Source organism: Pipistrellus hanaki (assembly GCF_964339955.1).
Source record: "Pipistrellus hanaki genome assembly, chromosome: 3".
Lineage (NCBI taxonomy): Eukaryota > Metazoa > Chordata > Mammalia > Chiroptera > Vespertilionidae > Pipistrellus > Pipistrellus hanaki.
This window is the reverse complement of record NC_140505.1, coordinates 34,081,347-34,102,875: the sequence shown is the minus strand read 5'-3', so window position 1 is coordinate 34,102,875 and position 21,529 is coordinate 34,081,347. Positions and strand designations below refer to the sequence as shown.

Genomic DNA, 21,529 nt, shown 5'->3' with positions numbered 1-21,529 from the left:
TCATAGGGTACTTGGGCAGAGCAGTAAGATGATCCAAAGAAGTCAGTTACAGGAGAAAGCTTTCCACAGAGCTTTTCACAGCAGGTTGATGCTCAGAATTGGCCAGTTATTGGAACTAATTCATCCATTAGTCTCTCATCTCAGGCTGGTAGCCTGCTAATAACTGAGCCATAGGTAAGCATGGCATACCTTCCAAAAATGTCTCATAAGCATACTTGTTTCAATCTACTCACTGTATTGTATTGAATTTAATGGAGTGAAATTTTCACACAAATTTTATTATATGCACATCTTAAGCAACATTAATTTTAAGATGGTAGTTTTAGGCCAAAATCTTCAAGATCCTCTGAACTGATCACTTATCCAGGTTTGATGCTTTGGTAGAAAACTGTGAAAGAGTAGAAATATGTATAAACAGTTCAGCTTCTTATTAGCTTTATGATCTTGGGCAAACTCTCTAACTTTGCTCACTTAAAATAAGGATAATAATGGAGGCCTTGAAAAGTTGTAAAAGTGAAAACTTACTACAAATAAAATGATTATATATCATCTGGCATATATACACACTAAACATTGCTAATATGTTTCACTAAAACTTATCAATGTTCTATGTACTAGACACATACTTAGTGTTGTATCATTTCAGAGGTAAAAGAAGTATGCCCTCAACGAATCCAAATATTTTTATACTTTTCTTCCTCTACTTTCCAAAATTACTTGAAAAAAAGACGAAGTTTACCATTCCACAATTTTAGAAATAAAAGGCTTAAAAATTACCTGGAAGAGGTAACATAAAGTAATAAATGAACTCCAATGTGCTTGTAATTCAGCATTGCATAGTCTTTTAAGGAAGAGTGAGAAAGCAAAAATACTATCTGTATTAAAATAAGAGAGTTGGGTGATTTTAATTAGGAGTGAAGAGGCAGAAATTGGACTTCATAAACCTCTGTAATGAACATGCAACACATCATAATTTTGTGAGGGTTACTGCCTACGTACTACTTTAGCAGAAACTATGCCTACAATTTCTCTCTCACTGCTCAATCTATAAAATGGATTATGAGAAAATCTAAAAAGAAAAATTTGACAGTATACCCTATAGTATTATATAATTTTGGTGAAAAGTGTTAGAAATCAAACTTGAATTTAAATTTACCTAAGCACAATGAAGATTTTATTGGATTACAAAATCCAAGGATAGATTTTAAAAGGAACAAAAGTTAAGGGGATATGTAAAAGGCAGATAGCTGGATCCCAGTAGAAGAAATCAGGAGTATATCTTTAACTTACCATCTGTTACTAAAATTTAGCAATTAATATGACCACCATCATTTCCATATTTTTTTAGAGTCTCCTATACTAGACATACACTAATTCTCTTTCTCAGTTCTAGTTTCAAAAACCCTAGGAGAGGATTCTTATTGGCTTGGCTTAAATAAAAAGTCCATTCCTATAATAACTTTGGGCATGTAAGAAAATGAATGTTTCAGGTGAAGGCAGTAGCAATTTCAGGAAGAGGAAAAAGAACAGGGTAATCAATCCAGTAGAAGTCTAGCAGAGCCCTGAGGCCAGTATCTACTTTTACATGGATATTTTCTGAGAGAATCCATTCTTGCTATGTGAAAGAAGAAAGTTTTCTTTTCCAGGCAGTTCTTTTAAGATAATCATCAATACAGAAATAAGACACAGGTTATGGATTAATGCAACAACTTGGAAGAGTTTTTCATAAAGTGAATTCTAAGAAGAAAAAATGCATTTGGAAAATGTGCTTACTTTTCCTCAAAGAATCACAGCATTTTGCTGAACAAATGAACCATAAAAATCATGAGAAAATATACTTTTGTGAATTAAGAACTTTCTCTAGCTAAATGATGGTTTGTTTTTTTTCCAATACATAATTTCGATGCATTCTGAAAATATATCAAATTCAATTACATAAGATTTTTCTCTAAGTGTGTATGGTATAACATTATTTAATTATTTAGATGCTGAATCATGTACTGAAAGAAAAAGTCAGCGTTCTCTAACTTACTGAAAAAATGTATGCATCTACCACTAGAGGGCACAAATAAGGCTGTTTTCTGGGGAAAGGAGTTTTGAAAATGACAAAATTCCATTATCTAGAACAGCGTCTGAATGAAGAGATGTAGATATTGCATGTTTTCTTTAAATCTGAAAAGAAAAATCAAATATACCCACATTTAACGATGGACCTTTTTTTTTTTTTTCTGTCCCCACCCCCCCCAAATTCATATATGAGGAAAATAAGAAATATTACTGGTTCATAAAATTTTAGACTCACAAAATTATGGAAGTTAAACAATTATCAAAGAATAGGCTAACATAAAAATACTGTTAACAGCAACATGTAAACAAAATGCCATAATTTGGAAAAACTATTTATAGTTGTTTAAACCACACTTAGAAATCTTTGGAGTAATTCTCACCTAAAATCAGCACAATTCACAAAACTGATTCTAAATCTTGTAACTATCAAGTATATATTGCATCTCTTTTTAGCAAATGCAGCACTATGGTAAAAACAGGATATGATTTGGTTGCTATCTTCGCACAATAATATGCTTGAGTCAGACTTGTAGAACACTTTCATTCTTCACCAATTGTTTTACTCATTAAAAAAAAAGAAGTAAATGAAAATAGCAGGTTGGAAGTTTCTATGCCTTTTACATCTTGATTTTCCCCCTGATATGTTTCAAATCGCTAATTCATTGCCTTCATCTTATTGAAATTCATCTACAACACCAATTTTCAAAGTTATAAATGAGGAGTTAGAGATTTTCATAGAATTGCTCAATTTAGTCCCCTCTAATGTTGCCTTTTAAAACAGCATATTGTTTCCAATTTTCCATGCCACAGCAACAAACATAACTTGTGAAAACGCTTTCCTCTCCCCAAACCCTGTTTCCTTTTGCAAAAGCTCCAGATTTTGTCACTTTCCTCTTGATACCAACCTGAGATTCCACTATAATTCATCTGTATAACAGGGACAGGTCCACAGAAAATGCTGATTATGATACAGGTACACATTTATTCTCCCATCGACAAGCATCCACATAGAACTAAGTATGCTTTTTCTGAAACAGCTTGTCTACAAATCAGAGCCTAGGGTAGAGTTTCTTCCACCAAATACTTTCAAATGCTTTGTGATATAGGATTTCTTTGTATTGGTGAATTTCAGAGGTATGGGGAGAGGGGCACAACCTGCTGCTATGTGACAAAAGTACTATTACTCTTCCTGCAAAGGTTTTTATATTTGCCATTTAATACACAAATATCACACATACATCTCACACACACACACACACACACACACATACATCTATAATGTTAATAATAATGATGCATTACATATATAAACAATATATGTTAATATATATCAGTAAGTTATATGTAAATGTATGTATTTACTCTATCTATATTTACACCTCTATCTATATGTATTTAACATCAGCAAACCTTCAAGGTAACAAAAAGGGCATGGCAAACATTTTGAAAATGGTCATGACCATCTACTAAAATATAACCAAACCACCTACCTAAAAAAACTCTTGTTTTTAATTTTACACATTAGTATTATAAGGAATTGAACCATTGAAGAGACAAAAAGCAGTTTATATAGGCCTAATAGTTTCTGGATCTGAAAATCAATTTTAAGTGAATAGTTGAACTTTTTAAAAAATATATTTTATTGATTTTTCACAGAAAGGAAGGGAGAGGGATAGACAGTCAGAAACATCAATGAGAAAGAAACATAGATCAGCTGCCTCCTGCACACCCCTCACGGGGGATGTGCCCGCAATCAAGGTGCATGCCTTTGACCAGAATAGGACCCGGGACTCTTCAGTTCGCAGGCTAACGCTCTATCCACTGAGCCAAACCAGTTTCGGCAATATAGTTGAACTTTAACCCAATTTTCTACTAACTTGATATAGTCATATTGACTTCAAAATTATTTTTAAACCCCAACGAAACTGTTTAGGAGATTCCTATCCAAAAAAAGCAGGACAAAAATTGCTTCTTTTTGAGGTGCAATGGGTTTCATGTGGAATGAAAGGCTAAATATTCGTGTAATGGTGAAATTTAGGAAGATTCTGGAAAAACAAGAGGAGGCAGGACTTAATATCTAATTTCCCTAACAAGGCCCACAGCAAGGAGAACAAACATGAGGACTTCTCATAGACAGCAGAGATGCCCATGGAAAATTCAGCTGACAGGGGGTAGCTTGATTCCTTCTAGGTCAATACCAGCTCTGTCTTTGCTATCACACCTGCAGCATCTGAGTTTATACAGTTCATAGTTTTACCTAGGTTCTCTAAGACCGCAATGTTTATTATTAAATAGTTTCCTACAAAGTGGATGTGGTATAAATTATGGAAATGCCCTCACGTCTTAAAACTCAAACATCATGCATCATGCAACTTATAATTAAGGAACAAAATAATATGAATGTATCATATGTTACAACTTAGTCCCTGATTGGTTCTATTGCATCCATCATTCTCCTTGGTATTCTTTTTAAAACAGTTGATATATCAGGATACATATTTTTCTGCCTTTAACTGGTTTTGTTTGTTTGTTTGTTTGTGATACGTAAAATGATTAAAGGGGCATTTTTACTATAAATGTATTATATCTATACATCTTATGATAGTTATTGATAAAATAAACGAGAAAAGGGTCCATATTTACGAAAAAAATTTTTTAATACTTAGTCTTCATTCTATCTCTCCAGTTTATTTCTGTCTTGTATTTTAGCTGTAGAGAATTGAAAAATCCTGAATCATTCAGATAGTTGTAAATTGTAATAGCTTTTTTTCAAAGAGTTTGCCTAGTAAACAGAATAGTTTTCTATTATACTGATCCAGAAGCCTCTGAGAAAACTGATAGGAAAATTTTAATCTATAAATTGAATAATTATAGTACCTATCATTTGATATAATTCCTTATCATCCGCTATGGAACTGAATGTTTGTATCACTCCAAATTTCATATATTGAAGCCATAACCTCCAATGTTACAGTATTTCAAGGTCTTTGGGAGGCAATTAGAGTTAGATGAAGTCACTGATCCAGAAGCCTCTGAGAAAACTGATAGGAAAATTTTAATCTATAAATTGAATAATTATAGTACCTATCATTTGATATAATTCCTTATCATCCGCTATGGAACTGAATGTTTGTATCACTCCAAATTTCATATATTGAAGCCATAACCTCCAATGTTACAGTATTTCAAGGTCTTTGGGAGGCAATTAGAGTTAGATGAAATCATGATGGGATTAGTGTGTTTACAAAAAGGAATCCAGATAGATAATATGTGTTCTCTCTCTCTCTCTCTCTCTCTCTCTCTCTCTCTCTATATATATATATATATATATATATATATATATATACCCTTTGTCATGTGAGCTCACAGTGAGAAGTCAGTCATCAGCTCTGCAAGCCAAGAAAAGGACCCTCACCAGAATCCAACCATATTAACAACCTGATCTGAGACTTTCAGCCACTAAAACAGTGGGGAAAAAATTAACCTCTGTTATTTAAAGGCATTTGTTGTAGAATCCCTAGTAGACTAATAAATCATCATAAATAAATATAACAAGTATCTAAAACCATAAATATGCACTTGGCCATCTAAATTACAATGATCTCATAATGTGTACATGGACTATGACACTAAGTGCTAAGGCTTGTCCGGCATTTGATTAAGCAACTTAAACATATATTATAGTAGCAATTGTACCATATTATACACATGACCTGAGTAAGCCTCAGTCAAGGTAAGTGAAAGCAACATAGAATCACAAATTCTATAATTAACCACAGCCTATCAGAAAATAAATTATATGTTGTCATATCTTGTGGGGAAGCATGGGACTTGGTTGTAATTCTGTAAGGAGGATTCTCCAAAAGGGCGGGGGATTCTGGAGGGACATTGTCAAAGGCGGCAACCCCTACCTTGACTTTTCCAAACAAGTCTGGAGTTTTGCTAGAATCTCTATGTTTAGTCTTTAAGACCCAACCTTGTAGAAGCATGTGTTTTCTCAAGGATACTTACCCTGATGAATTTATCTAGAGGTTAATTTTAGTTCAAGCTGTTGTTACAATAACAGCCTAAGGAGGGAGGCAATCTGGGTTATTTGCTCCTAAAGCAAAACAGCCCCTTAGCCTCTCTTTCACAGAAACGTGGGTCAGAGTAATCTATTTATCCATCGCTCAGGGTCTGCTGGTCAGCCCTGGTAATATCTGAAGTCATTTTTAAGAGTTTTGCCTCCCAAAATGATTTAAATATTAGCACAAGTTGGAAAGCTCCAATATGTTAAAATAGGAGACTATTAGACATTAATGTGATATTTATTATAGTTTTCAGTAGATTTTTAAGTATGCTTCAAAATAAAATATAGTAATAGCAGAATCTCTAAAGCATCTTCTCAGAATTATACTACTTCTTGAAGCACAATTTGAATACCCCTAGATGAAATGATAAATATTGCCTTTTATGATCTGTGGATGATCAACATGGGTTGATACTAATTTCCATTTCCATTATTCTCTGGCCATCTAAGTATCCTAGCTAAGCCACATTTATTTGTAAGTGCAGCATTCTTCAATAAATTCCAATAATACTTTCTAATTTGAGTACAATTCTCAATTCATCACAGTTTGCCCTCTATTCTTGATATTATGCAACTCAAAGCTTAAGTAACCAACATCAAAAGTAAAAGTATTTCAAACAATTCTCATCTAAATGAGCATCACACAAATATTAAAAAAAACAGATTCTAAAAATAGCTAAATCAGTTTAATTACAAGCATCTATAACATCAACCTATCATCTATTTTAAGTAAAATGAATATGGATTATCAAGTAACTCTCCAATAAACACATGATACAGAAAATTCCAGAATTAACATTTTCAGATTTTATGTTATTTGACTAGTGTGACAAATTATCTTGGTTGCCAACAGCCATTATTTCCTTTCTTCAATGCTAGCAGAACCTCAATTATGTTTAAGATATTGTGGGTAGAAGTATGAATTATATCACCAGAGCAGAAGGAACTCTTGCTAGTGCTACTATGTGAACGCTAATTAAGGTAAGACAACCTGATCATTGCTTTTCCTTGACAATGATTGATTTAGGAATATGCAAGAGATACAATTCTGGCCAATGCATTTAAGTTCAATTGGGGTAGTAGAGGGTGAGGAGAGTGCTTTGAACATTGCTGGGTGACACCTGGATCTGCTGCAGCCATCTTACCAGCATGAGGCAAAAATGGTTGGAAAACAATAGTGACAGCCATGGTGGCAGTGAAAAAATGGGGAAAAATAGATCCTAGGTGAATGTCATTGAGCTAGTAAATTTACCAAGTTTAGAACTTCTGTACCTCCAGACTTATTTATATTTAAGTCAATTTTAGTTGGGTTTTCTGATTTTTCATTTTAAAAATATTTTAAATAATATAACCTATGTATATTAAAAAATACTCTTCAGTAGATCAATTATAACTCTTAATAACATTCTTTGTGCTTCAGAGTCACTGTAGTCTTTTCATGATATTCATGAATTGCAGAAGTAATATACCTTCTCCCAAGAGCTACATAAGGCCCAAACCACAGCTGGAGTCATTGGAACATTAATAAAGTTAACCATTGCATTGGTTACTCTAATTCATTTTGGAACAAGAAATCCTGCCAAAAGGGAAAGAGAGTATTTAGAGAAGTATATAAACATTATTTTACTTGAGTACAAGAGATATGAAATCCATTTAGAGTAAAAGAAACAAACCAGAAAACATCCTTGCAAAGAGCATTCATATTTATTTTCTAATAATGTTCTACTTAGACTCCAAAGATTCTGCATTAGGAAAAAACAGTGAGTATATCATAAAACAGTAAGTACAACCTAGCATTCTGATAAGCAAAACAAATTACTGAAATCAATTACTCAAGAACTCTCATACCCTGCAAGTCTTGTTGGGTTTTTTTATGAGTCATAAAACATCCTGGCTGCTTATCCAAAGTTACTTCACATTGACAGTCAATGTTAATGAGGGAAAAGAGTGGGTTTTTCTCTTTTATTTTACCCTTTACTGAATAATGTGTAATTTATATGCAGTACATGGTAGCTTAGATTGATTTAGTAGCTCTTGATAGGGCTTTGAAGAATTAACTACCAAGAAGATGAGTGTTGATTTTGGTGGTTACCAAGGCATTTTGTGGGCTGAGCATCAAAGTCATTGTAATACTAAGATAAACATAAATATGGCATGAGAGCACTATATGCCCATTGACTCATCAAGGAAGCTGGCCCCTTTTTCTATGCTTGCTATGGCCTAGAGGACCCAAAAACAGCAACATTTCATTAATTCCCTAATTCATCCAACAAATACTATAGAGACTGCCTCTGTGACAGAATAATAAAAGAATAAATATTGTAGCTAAAAAATATCTTTACCTAGCTCTGTATAAGTGAGAAAATGGAGGCCCAATGAGGTGAAGTAATTCACATCAGTACAGCATTTAGTAGCAACATCAGAACTCCATTCTTTCTAACCTTCTCACCTCCCAGGCCGCTGCTCTTTCAACCCCACCATGTTGTTTATACAATAATAACAATCCTGCAAATCACTGCCTGTGTTCAACTTCACCAAGCAAGAGCATGTGCTTCACATTAAAAGAGTGAAATATTTTTCAAACCAGTCCTAATGGTCTGACTCATTCATGAAGAGCATTAATGAAAATGGACTACGCAAAATGCAGGGAAGAACATCACATAAAGTAACAGCAGCCATGAGGGGAAAGAACAAAGTCCAATATGCTACAGAAACTTAATTATCAATCCTTAGCTTCATTTTAGCTTTCGCCAGTGGGTTGTGGCTTGAACTCTGACATCAAAAGTGTTACCAATGGTACATATGAACCAAAGTTGAACTGATAAATAAACAGCACCATAGCAACTCCCTAGAATGAATTACGGCATCAACTTAGTGGCCCTGTTTTGTTGAATTATTTTAGATCACACTTAGGCAAGTATTGTTGGGGCGGGGGGGGGGGGGGGGGGGGGGAAATGTACTCATATCCAGTCAAGACTCTTGAATAGAAGATGGAGAAAATAACAATCAGAGTGATGAGAATGACCCAATGTGAGACAGGGAATAACTGATAGGCCTTGAATTTTGTGTTTTATGAACTTTAGGTCATATTTTCTCCTGCCCTATGTTTTTCCAGGTAACATTCACAGGCTTGTTGTGAAGGCAGACAGGCTTTATGAATATACGGGTGCATATACTTATTGTGCAAGCTATTTATTCAGTAGGTCCACATGCCAGACACTGCTTAGGGTGTGTTATATATTAAAATAAATAAAACAGGGCCTGCTTTCAAGGAAATTTTGTGACCAAAGGAGAAAGACAAATAGACATTCCATTACTAAACAGACATGTCATTACCACTATAGTATGTGGTAAGTACTATGACAGTACAGTAATTTCAAAGATTACCAACAGGACAGCTTTTAAGAACCACTTCTCATTATCAAAAATATCACTCTTTTGTAATGATCATTTAAGACTTTTAAAATGCAAATATTCCAGCACAGAATTCCAGAGTCTTGGGACTGAGGGCAGCTCATCTGCATGGTTCCCTGAAAGGGCAGGGGTCGGAAAGAGGCTGAAAAGACTAAGCAGAAGGTACACTTCGCTGAATTTAGCTTTCTGTCAGTGATTTTGTGCTCGCCCAGTAGGAAGATTTTGTGTGCCAAAACTGCTTCTCTTGTTGAATAGTGAAGAAACTGTGCAAGTGTTAGTCTATTCTGTATGCCAGACCACGCCTTTAGAGAATTGCTGTGGCACATACACAATGTAAGTAATAATTATTCTTCAAAATTTGGCATGTGCCCAACATGCAGCAATTTTGCCATACCTGGAAGGTATGTGATTTTTAGTAAAATTTTTATTTAATAACTCTGAACTGAAATGTTTTTCCAAGCATAGAGCCTCCAAGGCTAAAATGGATAATGTGTTAATGGTCCCTGAATCAAAGATGAAAGTTTTACTCTATGTAAAAAGCTCATTTATCTTCTGTTCAGTTACTTTCTAAAATCTTGTACAAAAGGTCAACTTAATTTTGAAGGGAAAAACAAATCATTTTAACACTTCAAAGGAAGAATTTGATAGAGCAATAAATTATTCTTACAGGAAAAAATATAAAACTTTAATTCTCTTACTGATTATAAACAAGAAGAATTTTTATTTGAGTTTTATATTAAATAGTTTTTCAATGGAATTATAATTTGTCAGTGAAAAATGAATGAATCATAATAACATATAGAGTAGGGGCTCATTTGTGTTAGGAATAGTTTTAGAGAAAAGTTTCATAAGGCACAATTTGCTCTACATGCTCTATTCTTTATTTTCATGATAATACTTTGAACAAATAAACATTTATTGGTTATTTGAAATGGATTCTAAATTGAAATCTAGATGGTAAGGCTCTTTGTGTGCACTGACAGACATATACCTTGAAGGCACAGTAGTGTCACACATGCACAAACACACTTTTATATGTATTAGGATGTGAATAAATTTATCAGGGAGATAAAGAAAAGTGAAGCTTACTACCAAAAATTTCTCAAATTTATTAAGTAGCTATTATAGATCAGGATATATGCTGAATGTTTTACCTAGATTATCTTACTGATTATAAAAATGTAATCTGATCCAAAAATAAATGTCTAAAGCATCGTGTAATTATTTTAAATAAATGATCTCTAAATATATGTTTCAAAGATTTATTGATATAAAATAATGTCTCCTATGGTGGATTCTAAGAAACACTCGTTTCTTTGACTACTAATAGGTATCATTTTTTTTTTAATAGACACAATGATGATTAATTTTATCTATCAATTTGACTGGGCTAAGAGATGCCCAGATAGCTGATAAAACATTATTTTGGGGTGTCTGTTTGAGGATGTTTCTAGAAGAGATTAACATTTGAGTCAGTAGATAGAGCAAAGTATTCTGCCCTTACCAATATGGGCTGCATTATCTAATCTATTGCAGACCCTAACAGAACAAATAGGAAAAGGAAGGGAGAATTCTCTCTCTCTCTCTCTCTCTCTCTCTCTCTCTCTCTCTCTCTCTCTCTCTCTCTCTCTCTGAGTTGGGACATTCTTCTTCTCCTACCTTTGGGACATCAGAGTTCCTGGTTCTTAGGCATCTGAGCTCTAGGACTTATACCAGGGCCCCACCTACCCAACCTCTACCCTTCCCCAACCCCACACCATTGTTTCTCTTGGTTCTCAGACCTTCAGTTTCAGACTGATTTATACCACTGTTTTCCTGAGTCTCCAGCTTTCAGACAATATATGGTGGGATTTCTCAGTCTCCAATTGCATGAGCCATTTCCCACAATACAGTTCCTCTTATACATCTATATATAGCCTAATGGTTCACCTCAAAAGAACACTGACTAATACAGATGGCAAATAAGTTTGAGAAAGGATATGGCAGAACAAGTCAAACACAACTTCCATCATAGCACTTCTTAAAGCCTTTATTATTCAACTACCTGTGGAACTCTGTAAGAGAGACATTGCATACCCAAACTCCATGTTCAGGCCTATATTGTAAAGCATCTCTCCAACACTGTGTTCTGCAGAGCACCCTGTGGAAAACATTAATACAGAAACTCAAAATGCAATGCATGTCAGTGTCAGGTGGGAGAGCCATGCTCCAGAAGGACATTAGATTTGAAATCTGTTTAAAAGGAGACTTTCAATTTGATTGATAGAGGGAGAGAGGAATGATGGGGTGGACAGAATGTCAAATTGCTGGGCAGGACAAGGTAAATTGGTAGAGATAAGAAGGCAAAAGCAGGCCAGGTCCCATCAGGAAAGGCCTTGCAAAGTAAGTTAAGGGATGGAGAAATAAAAGGAGCCCGACTCTGCTGTGTTTGCTCCTCCTTCCTTCACTGGGGATAATGGGGAATCACAGGCACCTGTTCTACTGCCTCTGTTTCATCCTGATAAAAATCATAGGCCACTTTACTTAAAAGAAGTTTACAAACAGAGTCAGAGACAAAAGTCATCATAGTTACACACTTGTAAAAGAACTGGTCTCATTGAGATGTAAGCACTGATACATCTTAGAATATGATTTAAAGGGAAAAGCTGCCCTGGATTTAAGCAGCATACGATGATAGAAAGATCAGTGAGTGACCAGGGAATGGAGAAATTTGTTCTGATTCAACCTTCTGGGTGACCGTAGACAAGTCCCTTAACATCCCTGAACCTCACAGGGCTCATCGGTAAAAGGTAGATGTGGCTGGATGGTCTATTGTCTTATGGCATCCTCATAGTCTATGTTCTCTAGAGCTTAATGTTTCCTTGTTTTTCAAATAGCAGCAGTAAATATTGTGGCATGAAGTGTGGAATATGATACCTACATAAAAGACATGCTACAATGTAAGTGATTAACAATACACTTTAAATCGTTCCATTATTTCGCTTACACCTGGCTACTGTTCACTGGCTTCTCCATGTGTCTACCATTCTCCCCTGTAATCTTCCAAGTCAAATTCTCCCCCATGCTTTGTGATCATTACTCTCGATTCCTCTTGCCTCTTTTGAATATGAAAAGTCAAGGAATAAGGCATTAAGGAAGAATGAAAGTTCTGAATGGGGAGGAGAACTAAAAGGCAATTTTTTTTCCTCATCTTGGCATCAGTCTGCTCATCTAATTTTTGCATTCTTCTCTGAAAGTTCCAAAAGCATAATTTCCTTCATCTAGGCCAATTGTTTTCAACTATGGGTAATTTTCCCCACCAGGGGACATTCTGCAATGTCTGGAGATATTTTTGCTTGTCACAGATGGAGGAAAGAAATACTACTGGCATCTTGTAGGTGGACCAGGGATGTTGCTAACCACCTTGCAAAGCACAGGATAGCCCCCACAACAAATAATTATTCAGCCCCCTGTGTCAGTAGTGACAAGGCTGAAAAACTCTGCCTTCTGGAAGTTTGCTGTTTGTTGACTATAGGGAAAAGAGTGCATTAGCAGTAGGTAACAGAATTGTGGGTATTATCCTTCTTATATTACTTGAGCTCTTTTTCATCTTAAAATATTTTTCAATGAATTTATATTACTTTTACTTTTTTCCCTACTATATGGTAAAGAAGAGAAAGAAATGCTATTGAAACAGTCCATTGCTTTTGAGGGCTTTTTAAAATAATAGAATATCGAAAGTGATGATCATAAGGCTAATTTCCAAGCTCTTTGATTCCTTTCCACTGTGCTGAGCTATAATTCATGGACCAATCTCTAAATCCAAATGGAAGTAGAAGCTGTGGGGTCATGTTGATTATGTGCTTCTGGGGGGCCCAATTCATCCAGAGCAAGGCTGTGAATCCCATTTTCTCTCACCTTCTCTGGGGACCTTCCCACCATCTTAAGCCTCATTTGAAAAGTCAAGGAAAAAATGAGGAATTTAACATCCATACTACTGTTAAATCATATGCCTAATATGAGCTGAGCTTAAAATGCCTCCAGTTCTACTTTTACCTTCAACGGAAGGGTCCACGTATAATAATGACTCAGATTGTTATATAACACTTATATAACATTGACAATTATATAACTGCCATTTGCTTGGTACTGTTTTCATAGCCATTAGCTTGCCTGTTTCTCACAACAACCTTACAATACATTATTAACCCATTTTACCAGTGAGACAACATCCAGGAAGTTTAAGTTCACATAGCTCACAGAGTCTTTAAACAAATTCTAATTCCCAAGTGGCTACTTGTTCACAATGCCCAACATAAACCATGAAAGTTCTGATAGTATTTACAATATCCTATCATACTCCATACTCGGGGGTCACAAATGGTGGTTTTTTTACCCCTGAAAATGAAAATGCTGGTTTTATTCACCAAAGCTAGTTTGGTGTTACTGCTGACAACCTTACATGACTACATTGGAACTTTAAAATGTGGCCAAGCTCCTAAACACCATGGCCAAGGCTCTGGACACTACTTGTCTCAGTTTGCTAGAGCTGCCATAACAAAGTACCACAGGCATAAACAGCAGAAGTTAATTTTCTTACAATCAAGAGGCTGAAAGTCCAAGATCAAGGTGTGATTCTTCTGAAGCTTGGAGTGGGTCATCTTCTCCCTGTGCCCTCATGCTATCTCCCCTCTGTGTGGAGGTGTCCTAATCTGCTCTTACTAAGGACAGCAGTCATACTGCATTAGAACCTGCCCTGCTTGCCTCATTTTGACTTAATCTGCTCTTTAAGGAACTTTCCTCCAAACACAGTCACACCCTGAAGCACCAGGGTTTAGGAATGCAACACATAAATTCTGGAGAAATGCAATTCAGACCATAACACTGGTGCCAGGGAATTTTTTAAAGCTAAAAATATTCCACAAACATATACCACAATATTTCAACCATTCGCCTATGAATAGCTAAAACCTCAGTTCCAAAATAGAGCTTTGCAGAGTTATGCCATGTTCTGCTTTCACCTATAATTGTTTTAGTAGGTTAAAAAAAAATACCTAAACAGTGCACTTCATTCTTAGAGCTTAGCTTTATGCAGTGATGTGGAAAATGTATTGACAAGTTAATCTACTAATGCTTCAAGTTCTGCTGAACATTTAATTTTAAAAGATGTGAGGGGGCTGTTGGAGAGGTCTGTTTTTGGCTGCTTGGGAAACCACCTTTTGACTTTCTCTGTGACTTCACTCTCCCTCCTACACCTGCACCACTGCAGTCCCAGGTCCTTGCTAATATCAGCTTCAGAGGGACTTGCTGTGAGCAAAGAGGTCCATGCTCTCCTTTCTTCTAGGTGCATTAACCTGAAGCTCTCCTATATAATGAAGTGATTAACTAAAGCTTTTCAAAATATGCCTGACCTGACATTTTCTCAAATTTTGAGAGAGGCTGGAGGAGAGACAAAGAACAGTGTAGAAAAGAGAACTGCCAAGTAGTGCTGCTCTGTGAAAAGAGAATGAAAAAGAACTAGAATTTTAACTGTAAATTCTCCCTGACATACGTATCTGTTTTTCTCAGGGGGTGGGGGCAAGCATGTTGTCAATTGATCTCCACAATAATAACACATTACAGAAATAGAAGAAACTTGGTGCTTGGGTCATTAAATCTGATTATATGCCCAAATCTGCCTTATGCTTCTTGCATGCCCTTGGGCAAATTACTAACTTCTTTCATATTTATTTTTTCATATACAGTACAGTGATTAATCATATCAGTACTGCTTATTTGACAGGCTTTGTATGGAGTAACGAAGATAGAGTGTGTGATGTCAATGTTAATTATCTCCATTTTGATAAGAAGTTTGACTAGTAATATATTTCAGCTAAGAGATCATATTCTACAATGTTCTACTTATTTTCTGGATGACAAATTCTATTCTAAGGAGTTAAACACATACCACAATATTTCAACCATTAGCCAACTCCAAAAGTGGCCTAAAGTTTAAGTGAAACTTGTGTATTCAAATAGAACAGTAGGTATATCTGATACTCTTTTAAGAGAACAAATTTACCACTATGTAGATTAGGATTTTCAATCTTGTAATGGCTTCCATTTTTCTTCCCACTGGGGATACTGAGAAGGTGGTGGGGGAGAAGGGGCATTAATAAAACTTTGTACACCAAAACACACAAAATAACAGATTTCTCTTCCCGTTAGTTAGAAATTCATCTAATCTCAGAGAATGAGGAAGAAGAAAGATCATAAATAATCTTACAAGGAACTATAACAACTAATGCTTAATAACTTCTTGCTAGGTCCAGGTACTGAGTTAAAAATTTATAAACATAGCCTTATTTAATCCTCAGAAAAATGCTTTGAGGTAGGCATTGTTCTTCTACCTGTTCTAGCTCCGAGGAAATAAAACTTATGTTTAAAGAGATAACAGTTAAAGGTGGGACTTGTCTGACCTATACATCCTGCTTTTAGCTCTTGCATTATATGGTTTCCATGAAGAATAACAAGAATGTGATTCTTATTATTAACTAGAGGCCCATTGCAGGAAGATTCCTGCAAGAATAGGGTTTCCAGCGGGCTTCCCTCCCACCACCGCCACCTCTCCCGCCCGCGCTCCTTGCAACCGCTGCCCCATGCTTTCCCTTCCACTGCCACCCCACACTTTTCCGCTGCCCACCACAGCCGCCAGCCCGCCAGTGCTTTCCCTCCTGCAGCCACCTTACTTTCCTTCCCTCTTCCTTCTATGCTATCTTCAGTCTTCACTCCTCCCTCTCTCAGCATATGAAAATTAACTGCCACCTTTGTTGGGTTAATTTGCATACTTGCTCTGACTGGCTGTGGGTGTAGGAAGGTATGGCCAATTAGCATTTTTCTCTTTTATTAGTGTAGATAGTTAAATCTGAGATCAGATAGTGGCTCCATTTCAAGAATTCTAATATTGCTTTGGAGACTCTACAGATTGATTTATAATTTTTATATTGTGAATCAGAGTTAGTAGATTGGAAAATAACTATAAATTATTTAATTTCAATCAAAATTGTATTATTTCCCATTATGTACAAAATTCATGGAGTTCATACATAAGTTTCCATATGAACGTATGAAAAACTAGCCATAATATGGAATAGAATATGGTAAATGTAATAATTTGTGATTAAAAAAACAAATATTATCAAGGCATAAAAAAGGCATGAATTGAATGTAACATTGTCAAGGAAAACTTCATGGTGTTGGCATTTTAGCTGGGCCTCAAAGGATTTCTCCAAATGGGGAGAAGGGGTAGCAGGAAGAACAGAGCGTCAGTGCAGAGTACAGAACTGAGTGATGGCTGATATGATTCCTCAGTAATTATAGTTTAAAAAGTTCCCAAAAGAAAATTACAACTCTCCTCCATTATTCTTGAATGGGTTCTCAGAAAACCAAGCTTAAAATGAAATAAATGAAATTTTATATTTTCAGAAGACATATCAACAATAAAATCAAATATATAGCTCATTTTTCATTTCTCTCTTACAGAAGCCATCATATTTTAGCATACTGATATATTATTGCTTTATGAAATTTTAACTTATTTATCTTTGTACACCAAGCACCCTGCCTGGTACCTGACCTACAGCAGAATTTAATACACATTTGATTAATTAAGTGCCAACTGCTCTGTATTGGCTGAATTTCTATTAAGGCTTCATTTCCTTTTTCAAATTTGTAGTGTGAGAAATCTTACAATTAAAAGTTTTTCTCTATCAGACACTAAGAAAACTACCAGTTGTCACCAGTTTATTGAACTGTCTCATCTCTCAAAAGATTTTATATTTTCTTCATCAACACTCCTAAAAGCAACCTATGTCAAATCCTCCTTTCATATGAGGTATACACTTTGGTCATTAAAATTTAGTCCATGCCATTTTAAAACTTTAGTCTCATCTCCAATCAAAGCTTTCCTTCTGCCTGCACAGAATGGAACACCCACTTCCTCATCACTCTTCTAGGCTCCAAAACTTGAGCTACAAGAAGGGAAGGAGGAATAGGTACATATTTATTTTTCTCCTTATCAGTTCTTGCAGGCAATCAAGGGAAACACATGTGCAAGGTCCCCTGAGAGGCTCCCATGTACTGTTCCCTGATGTGGGAGTCCTAGTGCCTCCCAGTATCCTCCACTCTTCTTCAGATCTTGCCACATATGGTTCACGCACTCTTCCTTGATGCTATAATCTCTTCTCCCAGGACATCCCCTAGATACAGTCATAGCAAGATGCTCAAGTTCAGCTAAGTGCCATACCACCAAGTTCACCACAGGATAGTTAGCAGGGAAATGAATGAATGAGTGAATGATATTGCTCACTCTGGACATTGATTTTTATTATCTTATCAAGAAAAAGCATAATCTTGCATCATTCCTTCATCCTAAAGGTAAATTGTTGTGGTACAAGAAACATTTCTAAGAGCAATTATTTAAAAAAAAAAATATATATATATATATAATATATATTATATAATATATATTATATATATATATATGGAGAGAGAGAGAGAGAGAGAGAGAGAGAGAGAGAGAGAGAGAGAGAGAGAGAGAGAGAGAGGAAGGAAGGAAGGAAGGAAGGAAGGAAGGAAGGAAGGAAGGAAGGAAGGAAGGAAGGGGGAGAGAGATAGAAAAGCATCAATATCAGAAACACTGATTGGTTGCCTTCTGTACATGCCCCAACCAGGGACTGAACCCACAACCCAGGTATATGTCCTGACCATAAATCAAAATGGCAACCTTTCAGTGCACAGGGTGATGCTCAAACAATCGAGCCATTCAGGCCAGGCTAAGAGCATTTCTGATATTTTAATACCATCTATAACTTAGAATCTAAATGCAAAAGCAAAATGAAACAAGGACAATCCACTACATCTAAGATATTTAGTTACAGGAAGTTTTAAGAATGTGATATCTTAGCTTATAAGAGATACTGAGAGAGGGGACTAGAATCAGTTTCAGGCTTCATAACTAGGAGCTAAGCAAAAGCTAGTTAATAGCACATTTTAGCTATTCAAACAGTGTTGTTTAAAATAGCAATTCCAGTTTCAGCAAGCACAAAATCTCTTGGTCAGAGGCGAACAATGCCTGCTATTTGGGGCATTTTGCAATACATTGTAAGAATGGATCACAAAAATACATTTACTGGAAAGCAATTGAAGAAAAGTCTTTTAGAAAAACAGATTTTTGGTGAAAGCAGCCATAAGCTATTCTGGTCTTTGGCATTATGAAGCCCAGAAAGCAAATTTCCAAAACAATTAATATAAATGAACATTATATTTAAAAATCCATTCTTTTATATGAAATCCAAGAAGAGAGAGACTAATATCTAATCTTATGAATGAGCACTTTTGCATCATTGAAATTATCACAATTATCACAGAGAGTCTATCAAGTATTAGTTATATTTCATGCAATACTGGGCAGGTGCCATGAGCTTGGACTATAACCAATAAAGTTTCTGGCATCTCCAAATGTAACATGAGACTTCATTATGTGTTAATTGAGAGTGAAGCTTGATTTAAAATGGAAATAATAGGGAGTAATTATCTGGGAAGCAATAGCTACAATTTCTATGGAGGGATAGAATAAATGAATAAATGAAACATTTTATTTCTTTTTTTTAAAAAGCTCACCAAACACACAGCCAAAACTCCGAATAATGTAAATACTTTTAAATGTTTTTCTGCCTAATGACTCAAATAACCTTTTACAATTAAATGCTATCTGTGATGACCATCAAGAGCATGCTGGGTAGTTTATGTGTATTATACCCATTCTGCTTTAACTTTATCAATTATCCTCGAAAACCGAGAGCCAGATAAGGAATTTTGCTATTTACCTTTCTTAGAGGAAGGCTGTACTACGCATCTGCTGTGAAGACACCATTCTGAGCACCACACTAATAAAAATGAATAGTGTCAAGGCTCTGTGACTGAGGGACTTTAGAGCAAGTGGGAGAACAACTATGTAAACGCATGAATACTACCAGTTTAAGAAATGCTACCTGACAGGAAGTGTGTACTGCATCTTATGGAAGCACCAGTGGGGGGACAAATCTCTCTGCAGGGTTTCTAACCATAATTGTCAGAGGTACTTTTGGACTAGCTCTCTGCAGGGTGGCTACCAGGGATAAGTACTCTAGTAGGTGACTGGCTGGTTCCAAGGACGAGATTTGGGGCAAAAAAAAAATCATAGGGTGTACAGTGGGAACATGACCAAGACACGGCTTGATAGTGAAAGTTGACAAACACTAGGCTTAGGAGTTTAGGATTTTCAAATACAAAATGGGGAGCTTTCCAAGGCCTTTGCATAGGGTGAGGACATGATCCTATTTGTGCCCCAGAAAACACTCTGGAGGCTACCTAAACGATAGGCTACAGCAGGGAGAAAGGCAGATGGGTTAATGAAGCTAGTCCAGGGAGACTGGGGAAATGGTGGAAGCCTAGCAAACATCTGATGTCCCCCATGCAGAAAAATGTATGTTTCCTCCCTGTTGACCTCAGTAGAAGGCAGATGATTTGCTTTGGACAATAAGATGTTGTCGCTCACAGGCAGATATTTCAAGAGACTGATCAGCAGCCGAGGCCCTGGATGGAGCCATGGCCAGGTCACAGGAGTACAGAGAATGGATAAGAAGTAAGCCTCTGTCTCTGTATGCTGCTGAGCTTTGTTCCTAGCCTAGCCTGGCTCTTCAACTCCCAAACAGCAGACATTTTATTTCTCATATACTTATGTCTTGCAAAGCACGGCTCACAACTGATCAATAAATATTTATTGGAAATGTACTTGAATGTTAGATACTGTGTTTACTGCCAATACATTTTCAATTTTAAAGAGTCTACAATCATGGTAGAAAGAATTGACTTTAAACAGAACAATATCTTTGGGAATTCAGAAATCCCTTCCACCAGGATGGGGTGGGTCATGAGTGGTTGGTTTTCCTCACGGTGGAATGTGAATAGGAAAAAATGAAGAGAGCAGCCAATAAACATCAGGATGGGGACCAGGATGAGGGTGAAGTTATGTGGTCAAAGGCAAGAAAAAGAAAATTTATAAATCATCTTTGGGATAGAAGACCATTCCTAACAATTGATAATAATTGATATTGGTTCTGTCCAATATGTTGGCTGGTGCTAGAGACCAGCTATAATACTTTAACATTTCCTCAGTTGCACTAGCCATGATTCAAGCACTTTGTAGTCACATGTTGCTAGTGCCTGCCGACACAGTATATCCATCATCACTGAAAGTTCTATTGGACATTCCTGGCCTAAGAGAAGGGAGTTATAAAATGAGAAAAACACAGAACTAGAGAGTCCTTGAATGCCAGGGTAATGTTTAACTTCAAAAGTTTAAAATTTGAAAAGGGTAGGGACAATATAAAATAATTGAAAGAGTAGCAAGATGGGAGGATATATAGGAGACAAGGCTGGAGAAAGGGGAGAGAGAGAGAGAGAGAGAGAGAGAGAGAGAGAGAGAGAGAGAGAGAGAGAGAGAGAGAGAGAGAGAACACACAGTGAGGGATTTTTGCAGCAACCTAGAACTGAATAATAACCAGGACCTAGAACAAAATGTGAGGGTAAGAATAAAAACAAAGGAATACAGCTAGTCTTATTATTTGCCAATTCTGTATTTGCTGATTTACTAACTCACTAAAATTATTTGTAACCCTCAATATCAATACTTACTACACTTTCATGGTCACTGGGAGACATGTGCAGACTGGAGAAAAATAAGTCCACCAGTGGCTGTGCACATTCCCAGCTGAGATTCAACTCCAATTTATTGTTTCAGTTCATATTGTGAACAACTGTCCTTTCTGTGGTCTATGTGGCCTCATGCTTCTGCATTTTTGTTCTTTTGTTGGTGATTCACTGTTGCAAATGGCCCCCAAGTGCAGTTCTGAAGTGCTGTCTAGTGCTCCTAAGTGAGAGGAAGCTGTAATGTACCTTTCAGAGAAAATAGCTGTGTTA

The 21,529-nt window shown here is 36.1% G+C and overlaps 1 protein-coding gene across 2 annotated transcripts in view; it reads right to left on the bottom strand.

The window, feature by feature from the left end:
- Positions 1 to 21,529, bottom strand: part of FGF14 (fibroblast growth factor 14) — a 549,760-nt gene that overhangs the window by 322,162 nt on the left and 206,069 nt on the right. The window contains exon 1 of one of the 2 annotated variants that reach the window (XM_084880300.1): positions 14,130 to 14,254. The exons of the other annotated variant lie outside the window; for it this stretch is intronic. Coding sequence (XP_084736426.1) covers positions 14,130 to 14,190 — 61 coding nt within the window. The 5' untranslated portion in view covers positions 14,191 to 14,254. Of the gene's footprint in view, positions 1 to 14,129; positions 14,255 to 21,529 lie in introns of those variants that run through there. 2 annotated transcript variants of the gene reach the window in all.